Source organism: Bombus huntii, chromosome 15 (genome assembly GCF_024542735.1).
Source record: "Bombus huntii isolate Logan2020A chromosome 15, iyBomHunt1.1, whole genome shotgun sequence".
NCBI lineage: Eukaryota > Metazoa > Arthropoda > Insecta > Hymenoptera > Apidae > Bombus > Bombus huntii.
This window is the reverse complement of record NC_066252.1, coordinates 9533550-9549831: the sequence shown is the minus strand read 5'-3', so window position 1 is coordinate 9549831 and position 16282 is coordinate 9533550. Positions and strand designations below refer to the sequence as shown.

General features: G+C 42.9%; 1 protein-coding gene across 3 annotated transcripts in view; it reads left to right on the top strand.

The window, feature by feature from the left end:
* LOC126873938 (nucleolar protein 4-like) overlaps positions 1–16282 on the top strand; it is a 96594-nt gene that overhangs the window by 61295 nt on the left and 19017 nt on the right. For all 3 annotated transcript variants that reach the window (XM_050635335.1, XM_050635334.1, XM_050635337.1), the window contains 2 exons: positions 660–714; positions 8518–8751. In XM_050635335.1, the coding sequence (XP_050491292.1) occupies positions 660–714; positions 8518–8751 (289 nt within the window). The remainder of the gene's footprint in view (positions 1–659; positions 715–8517; positions 8752–16282) is intronic.

Genomic DNA, 16282 nt, shown 5'->3' with positions numbered 1-16282 from the left:
GTATCGGCTTTTCCCCACGCGAAATTTATAACGCTGCGAGCCCTTCGATAAATTCAATTAAAAGTTATATGTGAAATATAATTAAAATCCTTTATAATTTTTCTAAATATTTATTTAACGAACTTCCCAAATCTCCCTTTTCTCTACAAATTCCATGGTAATCCTTCCTCCCGTTTCAGTAGCAGCTTGTCAATTTTCGATTAAATGACGATTAAATCGCTCCATTCGTTTAATGTTCGATCAATCATGTACCGCGTTTTGAAATATCTTTCGAAACGAACTGAAACAGCTTCTCTTCGCTCGCGCCTAACAAAACGTTGTGTATTACAATCTCTGATCAAATATATAATGCCATAAAGACACTGCATTTCGCATTACTCGAACGTCGTGACACGTACGATAAATACATGGCGATATCATTTTTCCTGCAAAGTAGCAGCACGCGTCTCGTGCAATATTCAAAAGTAGCATAGCGCGTGTTTTCGTCGCGTCGTTTCTTATTAAGAATTACCGATAGCGAGAAAAGCACGTGGAAACTATTTGGCAGCAAGTTGAAAAGCTCTTTTGCACCTCTCGCGCGAGCGCGAGAACATCGTTCGACTACGCGCGACAAGTGGCAATGTGCACGCTGCTAACGACGCGTTTGCATCTTGTTGCAGGAAAACATTTCGACCCCGGAGCCAGCCGACATATCCGAGGAGGATCACTACTCAAGTAAGCAAAACCTTTCATTACCCGTACACTCGTGGACCTTGTTGTTCTTCCATTCGTGTCAGAGGCGATCAAAACGCGAGACGAGGTTTTTACGTCACGCTCTTGCTATACACGCGTTCCCGAAGTCGTAGAAAAAATTATTTAACAGAGAAGAACGAACATTTTGTTCGTATTCTGTAATTATAATACGAATAGACGAATCGGAATAGAAGTTTGCAAGTTTCGAAAGTAATTATCGATCGCAAAGTAGCATTCGATACGTTCAAAGCGATTTCGTGATTCCATAAAATATCAGAATATACGTTTATCGTAACGTTATTCGAATCATACAGCGAACTTTAATGCACGTGTTTCATGTCCAATTAAATGTATTTTCCTCCTCCTATAACTCTACTGTTCATACACCCTTACGTAATTTTGTCTCCTTTTTTGTATATTAAATATGTATGGACCAATCTACAAACGATACGTAACCATCCTAAATCCAAGCACAATGGTTCTTCGCTGTACGTAATATATCCGATCCATTTTTTTTTTCATTTTCGCACACATTTTCACCATTGACTAATTGCATTCCGAACGAAATTGTCCAAATGATCGCAACGTAATCGTGCAGACGAAATAGAAAAAACGCCCTAATATGCAACGATATAACAAATATTCATTTATTTCTGGTAAATCAGTTTGCTGCACAATTCCATTTTGGAAGAGTTCATACCTTTCTAAAAGAATGTACAACTCTTCCAAACTTCCATTCATCGAAGCATCCATACTCGCAAACCTTTGGAACATTCTCTGCGACCATACTCGCACCTAGACCTTCGTGTAACTTTTCTGCGTGATCAAATGTTTTCCAAAAAAGACGCAAGACAGTTTTCTGGATTTTCTGGAAGCGAGCATCATCTGGACGCACGCATTTGACTCTTTCGACTAGATGCAATGTCGGTACGTTCGCGATAAAACCGGTCATGGTGCGTCAGGCTGAAGCAGTGTATCTTTGAATCGGTAGAATTCGGGAACAAAATTGTTCGATTTGACTGTCGTATCGTTCTATTTTGGAAATTCTTCGTGACAAATTTTAATTGATTAACTTCACAATTAAATTTCTATCGGGATACGACCAAGTTTGAGATTCGATCGATGAAAATGTGATCAGCCCGAAGTTCCCGTTTTCTTTTCGTAACAGACGATGATTTTAGAAAATCCCCCTCTTCTGCTGAACGCATCCATGAAAACGCGTTCACTATTTCTGCGATCGGGCGTCCGCTCGGAGATCGACGAACTCCAGCAGGGGAATCGTTCAATTTTACGTTCGTTGTCCCCTGGACGGGGTCAGGTCGCGGCCGTTTCGAGAATCTGACCCAAATCCTACGGTGGTGGCGTCGCGTTTCTGCATTATTGAACGGACTGAATGATTTAGACGTCACACCGTCCCCGTCAGCCGCCAACTTTATCCGGCTGCTAATAAATCTCTCTCGCTCTCTCGCTCTCTCGCTCCGTATGCTTTCGTTCTGGCGCGACTCGAGTACCCTTCTACGTGTCACTGCTAATTCTCCCGCTTGAACGAATCGACGCTGCAACTGGAGGGAAATGTGGAGTGCAGCGAGCTACTCAGCCGATCATGGTTTCGTGGCAGAGACCGATCATGGGGTGCCAATATCGATTCTCATCGGGCGACGTGCTTCGATTTGCACTGCGACTTACTTTGTCTAGGTTTCGCTTGTCGTATTTTCGTTTTCTACTTCTTTTTCGTTTCGTTTCGGTTGGTTCCTTTTTATCGGTGGATGGGTTAATTAATCCTTAACTGCTGCCGTGCAATGGAAATATATTTAAATGTCGAGAATAAAATTAACTTCGAAGCAATTGTTAAGGATTAGAGAGAAACGCGATAAAGTAGCGGGGGAGAGTTATTTCGATTATGTAGATCGATCGTCTTTGAATTTATATCGCTTCTGTGTGATTGATTCATCAACTTGAAAAAGTTTTAACGTTTAGAGTATGGTTTCTCAACGAGTCATTAGCAACGCGTTTTTCGAGTCGGCAGATCGTTTTTATATCGCGTATACATTTTATCATTGCGTATAAATACGATTTTGCGTTTAAGTAATTGTAAGTCATTAACGATTGAGTAATGATGTCTGGATAACAGCAATAGACTGTTTTTCTCTAGAATCGAATATCCATATTCTTTATTACCAATGGCAAAAACAGAGGTGATAATTGAAATTGTTTTTCAATCCTCGCTCTGCCAGGCAACGATGTGTCGTTCTTTAACAAATTACAACTTCTACCCTATAATATTTATGTTTTTATATCGTATAAAAGAAATTCAGGTATCGAGTGTTACGAGCTCGTTAACGTGAAAGCAGGTGGACTTTGCTAACACGTTGTATTCTTGAGAGTTTAGTGCCTGTGGTTGGTCAACGCGTCGGTTTCGTACAATCCGAGTAAATGATATTTCCAAGCTGTGCGATTGCGGTTTTAGGTAAAAGGGGCGTGACGAATATTTTTCGTCGCTAGGGCGAGGTGAATTAAAAATCTCGATACGTTAGTTTTACCATTGTTGTCGGCAGCTGTGAAACTTGTTACGCTAGGACCCAGTTGCCTACCATCGAAGATCTACTAAAGCGATACAGTGGAACCAAATTTCTTTTTAAAAGTTCACCATAGGCGAAGAAACTTTTCCCAGGGCGCGAAAGAGATAATTTTAATCCAACCTAAAGGGATACACAGAAACGTATGCCAAGAATCATGTATGCAAATCTATACGTATCTTTGAAGTTCCCATTAATTCAAGCAATTTTTTCTCAACGTGTTCTTCAAAGGTTGCATGAATATACAGGATCCGGCAATAACGACAGCCCAATCTTGCATCGGCTGGTCTTTTTTCTGCGAAAACTAAGTCTAAACTTTGGAATAATCTCTCTTCGTACAGGGCTTCATTTTCGACCAGGTCGAGATTGGGTATTTAAAGCGGCAAAGGCGCGGACTAAATGAATTTTAAACAATTGAACATTGCAAACGAATTGGTCGAAATTCAAACGACCATAGCACGTTGGTAAGACTCGCTTTGAAATACGTTTTTCGTTTCTGCGTAAAGATCGCCAACGAATAGTATGAAAATAACCTTCGAAAGCAGATCTCCGACTATTCGATGATCTCCGCTGTTCTTCAAATCCGTTTGAAGTTTCTCGAAGAACCAACGATAGCGTAATTTTTATCGAAAGAAACACCGACTTCTTTGAATGCGCGCACGAGCGTTCATAATTATGCAGCAGTAGAATATTTTTCATCGCATATACATATGTCATCGTGGGTCAAGAGTATGAATTCTGCTCAGGGGCATACAGCCAGGTGTTCGTAGAATCGAAACGAGATTGATAATATTCTTTAAGACCGTGCATGGCCATGTTACAGTTCGTTACATTGACAATGATATAAACTAAAATAGAAACATATTTCTACGAAGAACCGCGAAAGCTTGCACTTAAGTGCACGCGTACTTGTACAAATCTGAATCGATTTTCTCGAAAACGAAGCCTTATACGTGACCCGTGGCTGCACTGTCACTGTCGATGCATTCTCTATAGCGATTATCGCATTCGGTGTAAAATGTGTCTGACTATAGACTACAGGCAATCCACTGTCACTCGTTCGCCCCACTCTTCCGTTTCCCCTGCCTTCTGTTCATAGATCGAGTGCGTTCGCTCGTAGGTTCCTATATTTTTCAGTTTGTAAACCGTTCTGGGAATTATTTCTGACGAAGATTGCTCGATTTAATAGAATTTTTCAAGATGCGCGTCTACACGCCATTAATTGTAGTACGAATAGGTATACTTGAGTTTCATTCGTTTAGAAAATTCACATCATTTTGTGGAGAGCTTAAGCGACTGCTATTTTTTGCGTTTCAGTAATTTGTAATTCTTCTTCCAAGTATTCCTCTTCGAGGAAAACAATTTTTCATCCGCTCCTATTTTCCGATAAGGGTCTGTACTCGACGTCAATATCTGAAAACACGAAAAAAATGCATAATTTTACTATGCAAGTCGTTAATCAGTTTATAGACGTCATTGTAAACGCGTGTCTAACGATTTTATCGAAATAACGATCGATTCGAACGACGGAGGCTCGAGCGTGTAAAAGGAACCTTTTGGAAAACGCGTTGGTAAAAGCTAGCCGATTCATCCGCGTCACGAACGAGCTACGTATTTATTAGCATGTACCGACACTTCAACCTCGTAATCTCGTTACCGCGGCCTCTTACATAAAAGAACGGGATACACTCGCGTCTCACGCGCGATGACGCTGCCTCGCGGTTCCGAGAATCGACCGATTAATCAGACGAGGATCTTCGCACCGACACCGTGGCGTCCTCCTTCGATCACGATCCCGCGGCATTTCGATCAGATGAAATTGTACGTAGCACGTTCCCGATCTCCTAGGATCTTCGACTCGCGCTACGCGATGCTGTTGTACGCGATGCTACATGATAGATGTAACCGAGTGTTTACGTCTCGTATTTACTTTGGACGATTATGAAAGCGATTTGACGAGTAAAGAATCGAAATATAATAGATTTACGTGGCCAATTTTCAATGTTCGTGTGCAAGTAATCTCGCGATTAATCTTTCAATGTGGAGATGAAAAGTTTGCAGTCACAATTTTCAAACGATTCGTATCGAACGAATTCTTCCCAAAGCTTTTCGTCATTCTGTCGAGAGCGATCGTCGAATCTTACCGTTCGAGATTCGTGTTACGAGGCTCTCTTCGGGCTTCGTTAACCACATCCAAACTTTCCTCCGGTGTTCCAAGTTTGAACGCTACTCAAACCGACGCGACACACGCGGCGACCAAAAAGATGATCAAATTCCAAGTATTAGGACGTTATGCGAACTTGGCGTTTACGTTAATCAATTTTCAAAGTGATATCCATCGGCGGCGATAGACTTGTCCGAAACGATCAACCGTGAACTGTCACCGTGACGCTCTCCTTACAAAGATTACAGGAAAATGACAGTTCCGTGTAATTTAATTAAATTACACGGTGATAACGTAACGTTCCAAGTTTTACACGCTTCGAACGAAAGTTTGTCGATTGGTTGATTATAAGCAGTCGTTGTACGCGGTTGTATTCAATTTTGTTTCCATACACAATGATTTTTAGATAAATGAAACACGGTGAAATCTACAACGGCAGGCAGAATCGGATTAATTCTATTTAATCTGATTTCGGGCTGATTAATTAAACGGAATTACATTTGAAACATTTATATCATCACATTTTATTGTAATTACGAAGTATGATGTATATATTCAATACGCGAAATGTGGATCGTCGATTTAGTGAATTTCATAGTCCTCTCGAAGATTTAACGTGTTGGAACTTAATTCGTTTTAATATATTCGTATTGGCATTGACGTATCCATTTCAGTTAATTCTAAGTGTTTTAATTCTTATTTTACGGTCATTTCATTTTCCAAATGTGATTTCAGACTTGGGTAAAACGACCAGGTTGACTGTGCCAAAAATGCTTCAACGAATGATTTCTCGTTGTAACTTGTTGCAGCGCGATCTGTCTTCGGGCGTAAGGGAATCTTTACTCGTACGAGACGACGAGAGATCGATAAGCGCGTGCACGATCGAGATGGGGCTCTTACTTATTGGGCATGAGATTTTAATTGACACTCGACGAACTCACTGTCGCCCTTCTGCGTCGTGTTTATCACGCTCCTGCTGTACTTTCTCCTCTATCTGTACCACTTACGTGACACTTTTTCTTCCAGAGTTTCGACACGGGATATTAAAAAGCAAGAGTTAAGCATTTTTAAGTCTTATCGCGACCTGTGAGAGAAAACTACCGATCAACAGTGACCGTTCTATATATCTGAAATTTCTTATCACAATTGCTCGTACGAAGTTTCTCATAAAAACTTTTCTATATTAAACTCTACAAGATTATCGACGACATTTACCGCGACTATCGACGATTTCACGAGTCACGAAACTCGAATTCCAAATCGGCGCTGCATCCAAATCCAATTAAAAAAAGGGAGGGCCAGGCGGAAAACAAAAAATGTCACGCATGAAATTGCTCGGAATGGTACGCATTGTTCCGGGAGTAAAAATATTCGACGAAACGCCTTCGCTGTTCGTCCAAACTGTATGCCCGTTCTTTGTTCGTGATCCGAAACGTTGTGCGTGTGTATGTGTGCGCGCGCGCGTGCGTGTATGTGCGTGCGTGTGTGTACCTGTTGACGCGATCGAACGAAAATCCTGAAAACGCGGCATCCATGCGCGATCGGTGACGAAACTGTTAACGTAGCTGCATTTTCGCGCGAATGAGCTCGGGAATTCGTCGAATGCCGGAGAATTTCGATGGTTGGACCTGTTGCATCGCAGAACCCGTTCGAAGGGATGGGAACGTCGATCGACCGAGAAACGAATCGACGTAGATGCCACTAAGGAATTCTCGCGCGAGAAAGACTTTGTTCGATGCTTAACACCTTCGCTGCTGATCGGATTTTCATTATTCACGGTGCTATACGCGTCGATTATTATGCAAACAAAATAGTTCACCGAATTGTAAAATTTTATAATTGTTTTTTGAACCAGGAACATATCGTTGAGATTACTCTCGATGATAGCAGATCGAGTTCTTTTAATCACGAAGTTGGCAAAAATGATTATCGAAGATATTTCTGAAATATTTTCTATCTTAAATGTGAAATTAGCGTCCGATGTGTTTGGTTTCGCGTCCGAAGAAAGTGAGTTTGAAAGTCTGTTATGCGCATGTGCGTTCGGCGAATGACCAATTAGTAGTCTTCTATGTAGGATGAGAATACTAAGACTAAATACTTTTCGAATATAAATATCTTGAGTCAAGCAATTTAATACATGCTCAAGTGGCAATGATCGTTATTAGCGCGAAGAAAGTTCATGTGCGTGGTTCGTAATTTCCCATATTCTAAAGTATTTTAGAGAAACGTAGGGAATTACTTTAACGAGCATGGACGTAATTTAACTAACGTTTTGATTCGAGACTACTAACGCTGAAATATATTTGCCAAAGATCCAACGTTGTATTTATAAATAAGTAATTTGTGTAAACGATACGAAGTAATTTGTGTTATTTGCATAAAGATTAGAAAACAAATGACATTTTTAACAAGAGTTACAAGCATGCGTGGACTGTCGATAAACGTTATCAGGAATATACGAAACGAAAGTGTTATCGATTACGCGATCATTAGCTCGTTTATCTTCATTGAAAGTAATTGATTGAAAATTTTCTCTGCTGTTAACTTTTTCGATCTTCGTTCAGTCGCTAGAAAAGAACGTTGACTGCAGAACAATTTTTATTATGCGTTACAAAGTAAAGAAAAGTACAAGAGTCTTTAGATATTACGATTTTCACGAATATTCCTTTGCGAAAGACCAAAAAGGAAAGACAAAGCGAACTACATTTCCCAAAGGTTACCCAAATCAAACTGAATGTAAAACGCAAATCGAAGCATCGAATAAATCACCATGTCAAAATTCTCCGACAAGTATTAAACGATCATAGAAACTACAGTATCACGATCCTTAACGATCTCGATCGTTCAAGCACCACGTCACGATCTAACAATCCCACTATATTATGTATGTTATATGCAAGTCGCACTACCAGAAAGGTCCGGTCTCCGGTCTGGCCTCGGCCGGGCCGGAAGTGGGCGCGAAAAATCCGACTCTCACCCCTCCATCGGCACCATTCACCGTGTTAATCATGCCCTGAGACCAATTGGCACTTTTAATTTCGGCAGGCGCGCTCATGAAAGACGCGGATAAGCTGAAGCTGATGCTGCTCGCTTGGAATTATAATCTTCAACAGCAGGCTCAGGCTCAGGCCCAGGCCCAGGCACAGGCTCAGGCCGCCAACGCGGCCCTTTCGCCAAATAACTCCTCGACAACCACGGCCACCACCGTTGGCACACCTGTCACCAGCCAATCGGCCATTTCCACGGCAAACAACACCATTAACAACTCCACACTTACAGGTAACACCTTATTTCATCGATCGCGAACGACCGACCGCGCGAGCTACCCGCTGTTTCCACGTTTTTTTTTTTTTTTTTTTTTTTTTACAAAGAATTAAGATAATCGCTTCTTCCATGTGACCGTGGATCGCGAGTAACGAAACAGTACAGAGGTTTTTTTATTTGCTTGAAAGATCGTTTGCTGCGACGTCGGTAGACATTTGAAGTTTTTCAACCGTGGTTGATATATTTTTTTTTCCTTTCGCTTTTCTTTCTCGATGGGAACACTAAAAAGGACTTCGAGAATTCGATAACGTGTGTTGTTTATTAGCATGAACATAGGAAGTTGGTATTTTCGTATAGTATATCTTGTTTGATTGGTAATATTGTTGCAATATTTCGTTGACGTTATTAGTTGTTATATGTACTTTGTCGTTGGTATGGAGTGTTTCTTCTTTCTTTTTTCTTTGTAATTTGGATATCTGTTTGAATCGTGTTGATTCGCTTGCGGCTGGGAGGGGGACGGGGGGGGGGGGGAAGGCAAGCGTTTAACGTAGTGTACTCATCGTACGGTTAAACAATTTTTAGTTCGAGGAATTTTCGTCAGAGCGATTCGCCTTAAAAAACGATGGGAACGATACAAGGATACCCTTTGAAATAACGTTACGCGGTATATAAAGGAAGAAAGGCTTAATTCCACTTTGATGACGAAATGCTGGACGCAGGCTGAAAAGGATCTCGCGGCAACGACGGCATAAACATGGAGACTTCAATGCTCGAGTTTCGCGTCCTTCTGCGGCGGCCAGTGAATTGCAGGTTTCGCGGGGCCAAGGTGTACCGGCTATTTAGCTCGCGCGAGTTTTGTCGTGCTGGCTGACGTGACTAATGGATTGTCGGGCCGTGACGTGCCGCGCAGGAAATTCAGACTGCGCCTTCTTTGGCCCGCGAAACAGAGCCGTTTCGAAGGCGACATACTTCTCTCTGTTAATCGACCGTGATTAACGCCACTAATTAACCGTGCTTCATTTCTCATGTCACCCACGCGTGGCCCGTTGTATCGTGCGGTACGTACTTACGCGATGAGGAAATTTTCTTCTGTCATTCGGTTTTCAACCTTGCATAGAATGCTCGCCGGAGACGAAGAACGACTATTTTGCGGTTTTAAATTGCGGAAGAAGATTTAGTACTTTTGCGAATATTAACATCGCTTTGGGTTGTGTTTCTTTATTTTACCCGCGATCACGCATCGAACGATAAATCATAGAGCGAAGGAAAATCTTCGAATATTAACGAAACGTAATAACAATTAGACTTTGCATCGACACGGTCGAACGATTCGCAGTGCTCGCAAATCCCCGGCGTCGTTCGGCAAGCAGAAATAAATCGCGGATATTCGGGAACGCAGGAGTACTTAGAGATATAGAATACACGGGAACGTCGAAGAAAATGCGTCGATCAACCGTGGACGGGGATTGGAATCGTTCGTTGGAATATTTTCGCGCTGGCAATCGTCTCGGGCTCGTGTCGCTTTATCGTCTGACGGAATCGCTCGACTAATGCTGCAATGTTACGAAGATTCATGCATGGGATTACGCGGATCGATCGGTTGACGTTTTATGTTGGATTATTTCGGGAACTTTCGTTGTCTGGAAAATCGCGACAGAGACGAGAGAACGATGTTACGTTGCGACGTAAAAATGAAATTTAATTACAATTAAACGGTTTTACAGCCCGATAGATGGATTCTAGTTCTTCAATTTTTATTGTCATATTTTTCTCCGAGTTGATTAGATCGCGAGATTCTAAATTTTTGATTTTCCATCGTTAACAGCACGAAAACAGCGCTACGTTTAAAATCGGTTTCGATACAAGGTCGCGACAACTCACGTTTATTAATGGAACTAATTTTATCGCTATCCGAATGCACGGTACGGCACGTGTACGTATTTTTTGTAATAACACCTATTTAACGTATCAGTTATTTCAAACACTCGAGTACGTAAGCAACTATTTCTTATCTTCCATTCAAGGTGGTAAGAATCGATACAGGCGAACAAGCATTAAAGCCATTCGGATACACGAGTACATAGTGATCTTATCATATCAGACATCGGATACCCGGTTTCTTTCTCGCAAGAACGAATCGATTCAGATACGCGACTGCGTGCCGACGTTACTCTTTACCGTCGAATTAGACATTGAACTCCAAAGCAGTCCTTTCTCTTTCCTCGCTACATCGATTTGAATCAATGAATGCATTCAATTGAATGTTGATCGTCGAGATTAATATCGAAGGATCTCTTTCTCTTTCTCCGCGATTATTCATTTAGATAAGCGACTATACAATAAGGTTTAAATCTTCATAGTCGAATTAAGTATACATTAGGCGTCAAAGCGATGAATCAATTTCGTTCTGACAGCCGATTTGCAAGTATACATTGAGATTAATCGTACGATTAACAGCGACCTTACCATCGCAATCTCTGTCTCTCTCGATTCATAAGACTTTCGTCGTAACATTTTTTAATAAAATAAATTTCGGAATTCTGGAATCTTTTAAGCAGATCGCTTCGCTATGTAATTGGCGAACGACGAGACAACTCGTCATTCTGATTAATATCCAGGCTCGCAATTAAGGTTGTCGTAGAACGGTAGCATTTTTAGGGCAACTCGGCCGTAGCGAAAGAGTTAAATCACGATGACATGCACACCACCTCCTGTCGGAGACCGAGCAGCCTTCCCTTCTCCTTTTTCGCCGCTGACTCGATGCCGAAGCGGTTCAGTTAGGCGAGGTTGCGGAAGGATAATTCACCGTTGCCCTCTGTCCCCTCCTCCGGGATCCTGGTCGGCGGCGGCCGTTTCGCAAAACTGGTTTCGAACCGGGCCTCCGCATCTCGGACCTGGTCATTGCGTAATGAACCAGCCCGACGAAGACGCGATGGTACGCGCGCAAACCGGAGGATCGTTGCACGCCTCCCCTTCTGCCTCCCTGCGCTCCTTTACCGGCGGCGGTGACCAGCGCGCGGATTCTGCGTTTCACGCGGGACAGCTCGTCGTCGTTCTCCTGTCCCCGGACGCGCGTTTCGCAAATCGATTTCGCGATAAACACGCGCGGCCGCCGTTTTACGATCGCCGCGGAAAATTTGCTGGGAAAATGGCGGACGATATTTTATACCGGTTTACTGGTGTTTCGCCCCGTTCCAGCGTCCCTCCCATCCCGCTCGTCGTTCACGCCGGTTCCAGCTCTGCCTCCGCCTCGTCCCGTCTCGCCTGGCTGCGTGCACAGGGTGTGTTAATTGAAATGTTTATCACGCTTTGGGAATTCCGAGGATTTCGAGTTTGTCTGATTTTTGAATTTCGTTCCTGCAATCTTAGATTGTTTTCCACGAAAACGAGAAACGTATTCTAATCGCGTCTCTCTAGGTTTCTGCTTTTTGCAACGACGAAGTCTACGAATCTTGGATTTGTCCTTCTCCACAGATGTTTCTACCGTAGCGACGCTCGTAATATAAATACATTGACAAATCACTCAAGTACTCCGTTAGCGTCCGGTCCCTGTATAAGCTTCCAACTACCGATAAAGCCATTAACGGTGGATAGAATTTCGAAACGGTAGCCGGTAAGATAAATCGATTTTTTTCCCCGAATAAAAGTTCTCGTGGGCAACGATGTATCTTACGGATGAATTCTTCTGAGAAGGCTGCGCCTGTCGTCCGACGTCGACGGAACAGCTTCGAGAGAAGAACGAATAAATCTTCGTCCTATCATCGCGTGGTTATCACGATTTTTAATCAGTTAATATGCTCCTGCTCAAGTTGTGCCTTAACGGTAAAGAATCTTTCCTCGACGATGTTTGCCAAAGAGAACACGTACCTACTGCACGGTAGATGCCTGATGTCGTGCGATTAGCAAACCTGATTTTGCATAGCAAAAGTGATTTTCTCCTACGACTGTTTCGTTCCTTCGTTAAATTACCGTTTGACATTTGTGAGAGTTCCCTCGCGATATATGGAAAATAGGCGAAGAAATAAATTTTTAGACGAGCGCGCGTACGAAGTGGAATTTTTACCAAAAGTAGCCAGACATGACTGAAGCTTTAGAAATACAAATACAAGCTTGAGAAATATTGTTTAACGAACCGTTCCTCGTAAATCGCCGAAAACTCTTACCACCAAAGACGTCGGCCATCCGCACGAAGCAATTCCACGTTCTTTCGCGTGCTACTCGGCCAAAGAATTTATTAATGTCCCAGGAAAATGAATTCTCGCGAAACGTTGGACTGCCAACGCGAACACGAGGTCGAGGGAAGAAAAAAGGAACAAAAGTGCCGGTGCGGTATCAGGAATCTCGTGGAGGTGTGGGGAGACGGGCGGATTGTTCCGTCATCCTCGCAAATGTCACTGACCATTAAGGGAAGGTTCGTCCTTTCTTTCCTCCTTCTTTCTTTCGCTCTCTCCCTTTCTTTTTTCCTTTTTATATTTTTGCAGAAAGGTGAATTCTCGTCGGATGATTCAAAAGGCAGATAGCAGCCGCGCTTGCGAAACGAAAGTTCGCTCGTTGTATATTTTCCCGGCGATCTTTTCAACGCGATCGCGGCGCGGAATGACGGGGCCTTTATCGGGAAATCGATTTTGCGAAATACTCGTAGGCGAATAGACGTTGGTCAGAAACACGGCCGCTCGTGACAAAGGATAGTCATGGCTGTTATGTAAATCTATTAATCGGTGAAAGAAATCTGCTTCCATGGTGTACGTTGTTTCTTTGGTTTTGTCTCCGTGGGAACAGAGATACGTCTGGTTACGAACGAAGGTAAAATTTCGAGTCGATAGATGCGAGCAACGCATTGTCATTTTAATTTGTACTTATACTACTTACGACTCGACAGTTCGTCAGCTTCGATGATACGATAAATATGAAATTTAAAATCCAACTTGCGACTAAAATTTTCTGCCAACTGTCCTTAAATTATCTACGAATATCTCCGGCTCGTAATGAAATTACAAGATACGAATTTCTTTTATTCGGAGAAGAGCATACAGCTCTTACGCTCATACGCTCCGTACAGAATTCTCTCTTTGCCACGGAAAAACGTCTTTCCGCGATTTTTCATCTTTCCAGCGAATATCGAGATTTTAAATCTCGCCGTTTCGCAGAACCTGCGGTCGGCGACGCGATAAAGAATCTTCGCTTTAATGGCTGGTGACATTTACGAAAGCGACGCGAAGTAACGCCTGTTGCGAGGCGAATCGTGTCTCCGGTGATTTTCTCGTATGGTTATTAGCTCGGTTGCCACGGATACTTTCTTTCTCTCGTCACGGCCGTACGTGTCGTCAGGCGATTTTCGGATAACGCGAATCTTGATAAGACCCAGTGCCAGCGAATCTGTTCGTATTTGCGTTTACCACGGAATTACGTGGACGCTGCGAGTTTCAGAATGTATTATACTTGGTGATTCGGAGAATTTTAACGTGAAAATTGACGCGAAGAAGTCGTGAAAGTGTAGGGATAATCTCTTTCTTCTTCTTTTTCTTTTCTTTTTTCAAAAATAGCAGTAGCTTCGACTCTCGATAGCGAAGAAGTTTCTAACAAGTTCGTAATTGAATTAGATTGCAAATAGCCTTATAATTGAAACAAGGGTATAATTCTGTCTAATTACGAAACGTCGCTAACTCGATCAATTGTATTCTCTCGTGCAGAAAATTATACTACAATCGTGTATCGAGATATAATATCGAGGGATAGTGAAAGTCATCAGGTTTCGTTAAACGTTCGTTAAAATATGTAACACCTATATAAGTTAAAATAGAATGAAACATCTATCTATGGGACGACAACTGGTGCGAACATATCGGCATGAGATATGAAAATGATATTACGATTATGTACCGTCAGAGAAAGTGTTGCCAGACTACTTTGTACGCGGTAGGATTCGATGCTTGACAGTTTATAAGATAGTTCTAAACGATCGTGTACTTACTCCGGTGTCGGGCGAATAACATCGGATCGATCGAACTGGAAATTTCTGAATTTCTGTAATCTAGCACATGTAGATATTTCATCCATCTGAGATATATTATCGAAACGAGCCAATCGTGGAAGTAAAATATTCAAGGAAAACAAGGATGGGCAAGCTGTTACTCGAAAATCATTGAAAGACAAAAATACGAATAGATTGGGAAAAGAGGCAGACGAACCACGCATTGGCATTACGTTGATATAAAATTTTCCATCGGCAGAACCATGTAAAGCGTAAAGTAAAAGGACGAAAGATCCTTATCCCTACCCTTAGCCGAACGAGCATCACACCAACGCAACAAAGTGCGAAGGAAACGCGTAAACGTCCGGCGGTTGGTGCGGTATCGCGGCAGCGACCATGCCGTTAAAATCCACGACATCCTCTCGGATTCGAGCCCCGGCGTGTTCCACGCTATATCCCAGGCAACATTCTAGCGTGTATCGTTGGCTGAACGAGATAAAACACACGCTGGCTCGGAGTCGGTTTGCCGGTATGTATTCATAGCTGGCCGGACGGGGCCGTGGGCGTGCGCCAGCTCGTCCGTGAATTTTGTTGCACGGCCACGCATGTAGCGGCTAGAAAAAGAGGAAGTCGCCTGGGCCGGGTATTAGTTTCCTTTTGCGGGAAGCGGTTGAAAGAATGAGGAGGACGAACTCTGCCGGGTGGGGTGGCGAGGCGACTGATTTCAGGTTCAGGACGGCCATTCGAGTTCAGGAACGGTGCTGCCTGGTGGGATTGGGATTGCTAACCGGCTTTCTAGCCGAGCCTAGGCCGGGTTCCCCTGGCCCCTCTGCTGCTTTTGCAACGCCGGCATCCGCTCGCCGCAGGCCAGAAACCCTCGATGCCTCGGTGTAAGCGTAGTACCGTACCCCGTATGCCGTATACCGTGCGTTGCTCCTATCTGCTGCACGTTGCGTGCGTATACCCGTACACGTACTAGTACCTATGTACATTCGGCTCAAACGACTCGCCAGCAGGACGAACACCGATGCCTCGATTCGTTTTGCGCGCTTTTTCACCGACGGCAGTCGAGTCATGGAAGGGGACGGGGGATGAAGCAATGGCTGGTTTTAGTAATTTTGTTTTGGGCCTGAAGCAGCTATCGACTATCGGAGAGGAGAGTTAATAAGAGGCAATGGGCGAGGGTAATATTATATTACGTTTTGTTTGAAATAAATATCAAAATGAAACGTTGCATGGCGAGAGAATCAGGAAGCGAGAGTGAAACGATATTAGATACGATATTATATTATTTACTACTTCTGTGCGTGGAATAGGAATATTCGTTCTCGGTAGAAATAAAACATTATTTGTCACTTTGTGTCGTAGCGTGCCAAAGCAGATAAAATATAAACAACACACCGAGAGGGTGCAGCGTAATTTCCTTGAGTTCACGGCATATAGGTTGGGTTTGAAGTAGGTCTCTTACTAACCATAATTACAACCCTATTATGTTCTTGTTGAATGTGCGATTTCTTCGGTCGAAGAGTATCGTGGCGGATTTGTTATTCCTTTTCAAGATCATTAATAGCTTTA